The sequence below is a fragment of the Typha angustifolia genome, chromosome 8 (genome assembly GCF_048772165.1).
Source record: "Typha angustifolia cultivar Huaian chromosome 8, ASM4877216v1, whole genome shotgun sequence".
Taxonomy (NCBI): Eukaryota; Viridiplantae; Streptophyta; class Magnoliopsida; order Poales; family Typhaceae; genus Typha; species Typha angustifolia.
Window position 1 is genome coordinate 1,225,065 of NC_133246.1, and position 10,583 is coordinate 1,235,647.

At 40.5% G+C, this 10,583-nt stretch overlaps 2 protein-coding genes and 1 non-coding gene across 3 annotated transcripts; all 3 read right to left on the minus strand.

The window, feature by feature from the left end:
- Positions 1-303: 303 nt before the first annotated feature.
- Positions 304-1,635, minus strand: LOC140765794 (ethylene-responsive transcription factor FZP-like). The gene has a single exon (XM_073105027.1). It carries the CDS (start codon positions 1,588-1,590, stop codon positions 505-507), a length of 1,086 nt encoding a protein of 361 aa, XP_072961128.1. The 5' UTR covers positions 1,591-1,635; the 3' UTR covers positions 304-504.
- Positions 1,636-4,586: 2,951 nt separating this feature from the next.
- On the minus strand, positions 4,587-4,660 carry TRNAN-GUU (transfer RNA asparagine (anticodon GUU)). Its single transcript has one exon. It is a non-coding gene; the product is annotated as a tRNA-Asn (tRNA).
- A 10-nt stretch (positions 4,661-4,670) lies between these two features.
- On the minus strand, positions 4,671-10,132 carry LOC140765597 (probable GTP-binding protein OBGC1, chloroplastic). The gene is given in 9 exon segments (XM_073104759.1): positions 4,671-5,028; positions 5,133-5,235; positions 5,563-5,611; positions 5,613-5,666; positions 5,880-5,988; positions 6,560-6,719; positions 7,560-7,851; positions 8,442-8,715; positions 9,066-10,132. Coding segments are annotated over 7 exon segments (1,929 nt in total). The 5' UTR covers positions 10,073-10,132; the 3' UTR covers positions 4,671-5,028; positions 5,133-5,235; positions 5,563-5,578.
- Positions 10,133-10,583: the final 451 nt, after the last annotated feature.

Sequence of the window (10,583 nt, forward strand, 5' to 3'; positions counted from 1 at the left end):
TCGTTTTTAAATTTTTTAATTAAGTTTATTTTTATATTTATTTGTACTTTATTTTACTTTTAATGTTACTAGACCTGGATAGAAAGGATCAGGCTCGAACTCGATCTAACCCGAAGCGGCCATTCCTGGGCCACAATATTCCCTAATTTGGGCTATTCAGGCCCAAATCGTTCGGCCCGTAACAGTAGACCAAATGCGCTGCATGATAACCATCTCATGTACATCTCATGCTTGCATGCATGCATCTTTGGATTGTGCATGCTAGTTCTAAAAATATATAACATGATGATAATGATATATATATATATGACTGTTTGGTTGCTCCAAAACAACTCTAAAGAAAGGAGTACATTATAATTAAATACCATGATCAACTTAAACATATGATCAGTCTTCTCTAAGATCATATAACCATCAAAACAAAGATGAAGGCAAGATCCAGATGCTCTCGTCTTGCAAACTCCTAATCAAGGCTGACATGAAGTAGTTCAGGCTTTGAGTTGATCAAAAGAGCGAGTAACCTAAGTCAAGCACATCAGTAAATGAGGGGACTGAAGGGATGCATGTGTCTGAAACTTGAGGCAGTGATCCAAAATTGGAACCTTGCATCAAAGAAGAGGTAACATCTCCCATACTAACATCACTGGACGTAGGAAACCCACATGCACTGAGCTCCCAGAGAGGCTCATCCACCCAGAATTCGCCGCCGATCTCGGCGAGGCAAGGGAAGTCCTCTGAAGAGCTCATTGCACCCACTTCACTTCCATAGGCGTCCAAAAGAGACCCATTTGTTGGGGAATAAGATGAGGGGGTGGTACTAATGGAGCCATGCAGGTACTGGACTTGGTTGTGAGGAGAGAGGGTTTGAGCGTTCAACTTGCATGTGCTACTAGTATCTTGGTCTGGATAGGAGTGTTTGGGAGATGACCTGAGACAACTTTCAGGGATTATGCTGCTCAAGTAACCAGACCTTGTGTCATCAGAGAATAAGAAGTCGGCAGCGATGTCGCTCTCCGCCGACGAAGCGAGGTCAGGAACCGTGCTAGTGCTGTGATGACTTGGTTGGAATGCAATGTGATTAGTGTAACATTGAGTTGGTATGCTCTGATTGCTTGGTTGCATGGAGGTGGTGCCCACGAACTGGTGTGGTTGAGCTGGTGGCTGGATGAAGCTCTGAGTGTGGAATGGAGTGAGGAAAGAATGGAAAGTGGAGATGGGTGTGTCAGTATAGATGAAGTTGGTCCTAGCTTGGGTTCCCTTCATGGAGAGGGCAGCCCTGTCATAGGCCAGAGCAGCCTCTTGGGCAGTGTCAAAGGTCCCAAGCCAATGCCTTTCCTTTGTTGTGGGGTCTCTTATCTCAGCAGCATACCTCCCCCATGGCCTCCTCCTCACACCAAGGAACCTCCCTGGCTCTGTTGGCTTCCTCCTCCCTCTCCTCTCATTAGGAGATGTGGAGGTTGCTTGTGTTGGTGAGGAAGAAGATGATGGTGGTGATGAGTTTGCTAGTTTAGAGTCACCAAATCCCATCACAATTTGGTTGTATCCTTGAGCTTGTAGACTTGTAGTGTCTAAGGTTTTGGAGGAAGACATTTGTGGTTGAAAGGAGAAAGTGAAAGAGGTTGGTGTGGAGTGAAGTTGTCTGTGTGTTCAGAGTGGAGTGGGGGTGAAATGGGGAGAGGTCCAGGGGATTTTAAATGGATAGAGTTTAATGTGTTAGGAGGGAAAAATAAAAAGGACACTGTAGATGGGATAGGGATGTCATGGATGCATGACCATCTTCATCACTCTCAAAATTATATTTTATATGGTATGATCCTCTGTTCAAGTGTTACTAGATTACTTGTTATATATGATCAGACTAATTTGAGTGCTTGGCATTTGAATTTGAAATTAATATCTTCAGTGGATTTGCTTTCCTGAGTAAGATTTTTCGCATGTGCTACCGCAATATAGGCGAAATAAAGTTTGGATAAATTAAAATTCATAGGGAGCTCTATGCTGCTTGAAGTGGAGCAGTTAGGTTTGTTCTGAAACCTCTGCATGGGATAACTTCAGAAGGATGAGGACATTCATTTTATGGCATCTTCTTGGTATATTAGTCAACAATATAGCTTCAAGTGACCCTCACATGAGGGAGGTCCACAGTAGGTCCCATGGCTCTCTACTCTCTTTGACTCCCTCTCAGTGAGCTCTACCCTTGATCAGTGCAAGTGTGTTCTTATCCTTGTCCCAGAAGTTTAATTTATGCCAAACTGGCATATATATTTATTTTGTGTACATGTGCAAGCAACCAATTCAAGTTGTAATGAGAACATTAAAAGACAATCATATCAGTAGGGATAAACAAGAGAAATAGAGCTTTCATGTCTCCTCAAAGTAATTAACAAAGGCAGTGAAGACCTCCATGGGTCAAAAAGAGGAAAGAAAAGGATATTCAGCATTTCAATGCTTAATGCAACAGCCATCAACTATTTTAGTGGGTCTCAAATGAAATGAAGTTAATATATATATATATAGATATAAAATCAGAAACAAGCTAAGCAAGGTGTCCCACGAGTCACTACAATAAACTTCAAATTATGAGTGGATATATTAGTTTAAGGATTAAATGACATCGACACGGTCGGTCTTGGAATCTATGACCCTTGACTTCTCCACTGAGAGGCATGGTGAACTTTGATGCAGATGGTGCAGTTGCAAGAAAAGGAACATGCTCCACTTGTTGGATGTTTTTGATCAGAATTGGCACTGTCTGCCTACTCTTAAACTTGCCATGCCATGCCATGCCATGCTATTGGGCTATTAGAAAAGGCCAAGCTTATAGTGTAGTAGTAGTATCTTACCTTGATATCTTCTTGCCATGCACGGAATTTGTATGCATGGGTATGTGAAAGGAATAACAGACAGCAACAAGTAGCAGCGTGAGATTAATAGGAGAGTCAAGTCTATCATCTGAAAAGGTGTGGAGATACAGTATGAGCAAAGAATTGAAACTAGTCCTTAGTAGGGTGAGAGTAGTAAGAAAATTTTTGGGCAGTTCCATTTACCAATTTGTACTATTCATGGAATTGGCACAACACCCAAACCACAAGCTTTTGTCCACACCATAGGTCGCCCGGGATTTTGGGGATGTCTTTATACTACTTTGACTTTAGGTTCCTAAGAGAGGGAGAAAGAAGATGGAAGAAGAGAGAGAGAGATGGCAAGTGATTGCCCACCTTCAATTAGTACCACTTAATTAATATAAGCAGGTGGAAAAGCTAAAGAGGCCACTACTATATGCTCATTTGTCTCAGAAACTGGGGTGGTTTCTGAAACATGACTAGGTTCCAAATAGTTTGGCCTTCTGAGTTTTTTTTTTCTCCTCTTTTCTTTTCTTTTATGTTCTTTCCATCAAGTCCCAAACTAGACTACTTTGCTATGTTCAACTAATTCAGATTAATAAGACTGCCAACTGCCAAGAGTAGAAAAAGATGTGGGTCAAAGTCATTTTCTTGAGACACTTACTTCATGCAAGCATCAGAGCCTTAAAGAAGGGAAGAATGTGATTGTTTTGTTGATCTACAGGACTCCAAATTACTAGTGACTCTGAAAAGCTTATACCATTAAAACTCAGGAAAATATAACACACACTGACTGACACATACACTGATGCTGTGAGCCTGTGATGCATATATACACTGGCACCATTCACTCACAGAAAGAGAAAAGATAAAAGGAGAGATTGAGTTTCTGCACTTTGTCGTTATCCAACGAGTACCCCATAAAAGAGCCAGAGCGTACCAAGATCTATAAATTCTAAGGAGAAAGGAGAGGGTGGGGTGAAAAAAGGGAAAGATGGAACAGTGGAATGGGAGGGATATGGGCTACGACAACAGGGCCCTACTTCCACGCGTCACCCTGTGATCTCGGCTCTCGTACGTTCGATCTCCACCGAGGTAGGGCTTGCTCCTCTGCTCACGCGTGCTACAGGGGCATACGGCGACGTTAATTATAGGTAAGTGGAGGAGGTTTTGAGTAGAAATGTTTGTCTCCATGTACGTGCGTACGTACGTACGTACTTGTTTAATTTCTTCCCGGGATTAAAGGGATTTTGAGGTGATGGTGGCAGGGGAGGATGTGGGTCGGCGGAATATATATATATATATAGAGAGAGAGAGAGAGAGTTTGTGATGATGGAATGGGGAAGGGGAAGGGGAAGGAGATAAGATGATGGGAATTGAATGAGTGTACGTATACTGGAAGAGGGGAAGGAGGAGTTGGGTCAGCAATCGTGCCTTTTGGCAGAGGGAATTAGAGAGTGGAGTGCTCTGGAGTGGAGTACTTTGGGTCACTGTAGAGTGTTAGACCCATGGGTGTTACACAGTGGACAAATCCCATCTGATAACGGCCATTAATACGGATGTACATACATGTACTAAAGCGTTTATCCATGGTATGTATGTCAGTATGTGTTCTTCTTGGTAGGTGAAGTTTTATTTTTTTAGTCCCACATCGGCTAGAGAGAGGAAAATGGTGTACTTAAATAGACTGGAATTAGTAAATTACGCTTCTGCAGTTGATAAAATAAATAAATATAAAACTTCCGCTAGAGGAAGGGCTTGAACCTTCGACCTTGTGGTTAACAGCCACACGCTCTAACCAACTGAGCTACTCCAGCAAACTAACCAGCTATTAAATGCCAAAATTTTAACTGGTAAAAACTAAGCTTGGTAAGTTCCTATGCACAATTGTTACATTTGAAGATGGTATCTTCAGATATAAAGCATATCACTGTTGGCAACTAGATTACATCAAAATTTATCTGGTAAATAAGCTGACAGCGATCGCAAATATAAATTCTAGCACAAGCTGTCTCCTCGAGGACAACAGTAACCATGTCCCCCACAAGAACATTAAGCAAAAAGCCAAAAATACCTTGCTTTCTGATAATACATTATGACAAGCTGGAACTTGGAGACATGTTTCATCTAAGTAGGCTTCTCCATCAGATGCTGTCCACCGGTGGTCAACATTATGTAATTTACCCTTCAATATTAAACATAGTATAAGGCAACTTGCTCCAAATTCAAGGATATTAAAACTTTTTTTGAGTGTTTGTTATAGAAGTAGCAGAATAAATCTTATCTTACCTGGAGTCAGCAGTATGAACTACAGTTCCAATGTTGTCTTATGATCATCCGATCAGAAGAATATAACCGGTCCCTGATTATCTTAGATGGCGTAGTCAAGACCCTGTCAAGCCAATGAAGCTTACGAGGAATGAGATACTGTCACTTGCATGATCACAATATTTGTAGAAAGCAAGTCATAACCTACAAGATGACAATTAAGCTTTGATTATTAGTTTGCCACTAAGCTAACAAAGCAGGATCTCATTATGGTTCTCTTTTAATTATCATGACAATGATAATAATTACAAAAGGATTTAGAGAATACAACTTCAGCTCGCTCTTAAAGAACAACTGAAAGTTTATGCATTCTTAAGAATGTATTTATCAGATCCAACTAACAAGAACCCAAGAAGATCCAAAAAAATTCTGTACTAGATTATGAACATACTCTTCTTCTAACCCAACTATGGCCATTTAACAGATCCATCCACCCTATTTTCTTGTGCGTGACGAAGTAACCTTCTCAGTTTCATTGTGCCACACCATCTCCATCTGGAAAAGTGGAAAGGAAAAGGACACATTTTAGTCATGTGAAAATGTGAGTAACAATCCAAAATGAAGTTGCAGAAGTCTTCGAGAGGTAAAAGAATATGAATGCAAATTTAAAAATGGGACATCTGAAATGTTGAACTTACAAATTAGCTGACATGACCAACTATTCACTAGCATAATTACCCAAAAAAAAACTAATTATTGCAATCATACCTCACCCACAACGACTGTGTCTCCTTCTTTAACTCCACGTTTGATAAGAGCTTTGTTAACACCACATGCCTCCAAAGCATGCTGGAATCTTCTTAATGATTCAGCATATCTGCTCAAAAAACTTTACATTAATTCCTACTTAAAAAACACTCAAATCTGGTGTAAACAACATTTCAGGCAAATGTAGCATGCAAGCTGGCACAACAATAAAATGAAAATCAGTAAACTTGGCCAAGTCTACAACATGTTCTCATAATGTATCTTTCAGAAACTGGTGTAGTGTAAAATATTCCAGTAGGAGGACAAGAAAGTAATCCCTTTTCAGCATAGAGAGAGGTGTATCTTTCAGAAACTGGTATAGTGTATAATATTCCAGTATGAGGCCAAGAGAGGTAGTCCCTTTTCAGCATAAAGAGAGGTGATTCTATATTTGTGCAAGATTGTTCTACATGACTTCTTTTAATGGTTTATTATCCCTGACAAATCAAAGCATTCATCAGATGCAGAAAAAGCAGAAAACCAACTTAGTGAAGTAGCACAAGGTGGACACTATGATAGCACATGTAGAGAACCATGAGACAATCCCACTTTCAGTGGTTATTCTATATTATTACAAAATTATTATCTACATTCATAAAAAGAAACTTAAATCTAAGAATACCAAAGAGTAGAAGACGTACTGCCAATTAGTCATTTGGACAAAACGTTGTATTCCAGCTCCAACTACATGCCATGTATTTGAACTACTATCATGAATTATTTCGAAGTCATTCATGGAAGAGCTCCGTTGCTTTTGTATTGTATCAGCAACATGATTCAGATTTACTTGACTTGTCCACCCTGCAGCAAAAAAATAACACTATGAGTAACAGTATGTCAACAAAATATCATGGACTAATGATTTAGATAGTCTATTGTTGGATTTAGTACACCTTAAAACTACAAAAGAAAAAGAAACAGCAGAATTTACAATTTTACATGACTCAAGATGGTGAAACAGCAGAAAGCCATTGATGTGCAAAATCAGAAAATTGCACAAGAGAATAAAAGCTTAGGTGAGAAGGAACATAGAAATGCAAATTTCAGACAAAAATTCCATAATACAAGTAGTTTAGACATTCAAGCAAAATCTAAGTTCCACCAGCTTATCAAACAAAAACAACTTAATTGATGAGGCAGAAAGAAAACAGATTTCTTCAAGGAGAAACAGAAGTATGTATCAGGGCACCGTTGCTGCCCTTTCAATTTCCCCATCATTATTAACTTTAGATTTTTTTTTTTTTTTAAATAGTTGCTAAAGAAAGCTTGAAACAAATGACACCTGAGAATCTAGCTAAAATGCTTTTCAATTTAAAAGGTAATTAGTTTATAAAAATAAAATCTCCCTTCTTTTCCGGTCCCAATTTTAGACCATAAAGAAGTTTCACAGTGCCTTCATTAAGTTCTAAGTTCAGGTTTATCATAAATCCAACAGTTTTGACTCCTGATCAGCTTGATAGAGACAAAAGTAATGCTACAATGGCCACCACGAGATGCTGATATATATCTAGGGCACAAAAGTGTTCAATGGGCGAAGCATACAATTTGAATATGTATGTACGAACTAAACGGAAGTGTTTAACAGGCAAAGAAATGCAATTCGCATATGTAAGTATGAATTAAAATCAACAAAAAAAGAACCTGTAATTTCATTCTCTGCTTCCCTTTCTTTCCGTAGAAGTTCAAAGGCAGCAAGAACAACATCATGTGTTCCCTGCCGGTTCATTGCACTGATGCAATAAGGATGAACTCCACGAGCTATTAGATTCTCCCTGAACACATCCCATCTTTCATATGCTTCTGGAAGATCCATTTTGTTATATACAACAACGTACGGCTTTTCTGCCAAACTAGGGCTAAATAATTCCAGTTCCAAGCGAACTGCATCAAACTCATAATCTGGTTGTTGCCCTGAGCCATCAACAACATGCACCTACCAATCCACACAGAAAAAGGAAATAGCTTATTCGCAGTTTCGTATGTATAGGTGATCCTACATAGATTAACACCAAAATAAATATATAGATTATAGAAGAATATTCATCACAGCAGAAGATCAGAAGTATCATGAACTCTGGAGATCTAGCAAATTCAATAAAACATAAGATTTTTAAATGGGTGAAGATGCGATGGTTGAATTCATTAGATCAGCAGGAAGAATTTAAAGAAACTGAAGCACTGTATTGAAAGAAAGATGGGAAGTCATGAGTTGTTTTGCAGAAAATCAATATGGTTCAATTGTGGGACTACATAACCAAGCAAGTTGAAAAAAGAGACATAAACTTGTCGTATTTAGGATCATAAAATAAGCCAATATATCCTGGTATCCTACAAAATTATGCTTGTACATTTCAGCAGAAAAAAGAAACGACTTGTCAAAAGGGCGATCAGACAACAAAATAAATCATTTAGCGGAAGGAAAATATTGACATGAATTACATTAGTAAATATAATAACATATATGCATTTATAAATGTAAAAGGATAAAGATCATAATTAAATGGTAAACTACATAGTACATACCAGGACAGAACATCTTTCACTGTGCCTCAAAAATTCATGCCCCAAACCAAAACCCCTATGTGCACCTTCAAGCAAACCAGGAAGATCTGCAACAACCATCGTAGCATCAAAGTCCAATGTTACTACCCCCAGGTTTGGAAGTAATGTAGTAAAGGGATAATTTGCTATCGTCGGCTGAGCAGCGCTTATAGCACTTAAAAGAGTGCTTTTCCCAGCATTTGGAGCACCCACAATCCCCACATCAGCAACAAGCTTTAGTTCCAAATCCAACCACCTGCCCAAGAAATTTAACCTAAGAAATATTGTACTAACCTACAGAATTCATAAAGGCAACTAACGGAGCTTACATGGATATATATATATATATATATATATATATATATATATGTGAATCCTAAAAGAGATTTTGACAACAAAGGCAGAACTTGGACTGGGAGAATATGAAAGTCTCAGCTTATAGAGAGGTGCATGCAGATATCATGAAGATAATGTACAAGAAACCTACGTCAAGAAGAACTAAGAACAACTTATATTCTGTGATTAACTTCAGCAAAGTGACCTACTGCTTATTTCTTAAAAGACGAATATGAAAAGAGAAAACGTAGACAAAGTGAAAGAGCATACATTTCAGCACCTTCTTCACCATTTTCTGCAATCTTGGGCACCTTGCGAGTCCCCGACTTAAAAGCGGCATTCCCTCGGCCGCCCCTCCCACCAGGCAATAGCAATGCCCTCTCCCCAGGATGCACCAATTCAAGCAAGATCTCTCCTTCGCCGGTTACCCCTTTCGTAGCCTCTCTAATAACCGTCCCTGGAGCGACCTTCACCACGACATCCTCCCCTTTTGCCCCCACCTGATTCCTCCCCTGCCCATGCTCGCCTCTCTCGGCCCTGAAGTGCACAGTTTTCCTGAACGGGAGCAAAGAATTCATTGATCCGTCCACCTCCACATACACATCTCCTCCCCTTCCGCCATCTCCACCGGAGGGCCCACCATATGGCACAAATTTCTCCCTCCGGAACGCCACAACGCCATTTCCCCCATCTCCAGCCTTCACATATATCTTTGCGGTATCAAAGCACCTCATAACCGCAGGAACCCCTTTCTCCTTCACATCCTCCTCAGATTCGCCGTCTTCCTCAAACTCCAATTCATCTTGCAAGCACTCTTCCTCATGATCCGAATCCAATCCCGAGGACAGCACCACCTCTTCGTCCTCCCCTTCTTCGACCTCTTCCACAAAGATGGAATCTTTCTGCCTCCTTCTGCTTCCTCCGTTGCTTCCGCGATCGAAAGGCGTCTTTTTGACGAAATCCACAGCCGGGACAGCCGCCTCGTCGAGCTTGACCTCGCCAATCGAGGAGGAGTCGAGGGAGAAGTCGTCCTTCGGTGGGAGGCGGGTGTAGGTGGTGGCCTCCCCCCCGCCGGAGCGGTATGCCGGAGGGAGGGGCTCACGTGGTTTGAGATGGGGACTAGAGGTAGAATTTGGGTTCTTAGAGGAGGGTGGTTTTCTAGGGTTTCTGGACTTAGGGCGAGGTCCGGCGGAGATTGAACGGAGAGAGGAGATGGATGACGAAGGTCTGTTCGAAAGGGGACGGAGGAAGGAGAAGGATAAGACGGCGGTCGCCATTGCTGTTTCCAGAATGGATGGGATTCATAGGAGATATTTTTGAAAAGGGTTAAAAAGAAAAGGATAGCCGTTACTACCCATTCGCATCAAGAAAGAGTTTTTTTTCCTCTAATAATTCCGAAAAAAGAAAATCTCCGGTTGCCGTGCCTCGCGATTCGGGCAGCTTCGCCGAGATTCGTGCGCCCATGCTACTCTTGCTGATCATGGGTGAATTCTTCTCTGCTACAATTCTCTACCAAGTTGATATAGTTTAGGATGAAATGGTATCAAATTATCTTGCATTCCATGCAAATAATAGCAGCTTGGCTTTGCAGCTGCCACCTGCATGAACTTGAAGCTGCAAGAATGCATGGTTCTTCTTGGAAACATTGATCCAAACAGTGGTGACCCTCAGATTGGCATGTGTGTTTTTATCCATCCTGAACTAGACAAAGAGATCTCTATGGATTTAGATCAATAATAGTTTTTTCAGCTATGGGGTATCTAGTAAGTTTTCCCTTGTGTTTTATTT

Coding starts and splice junctions, on each gene's coding strand:
- LOC140765794 (XM_073105027.1), bottom strand. CDS start 1,590: ATGTCTTCCTCCAAAACCTTAGACACTACAAGTCTACAAGCTCAAGGA.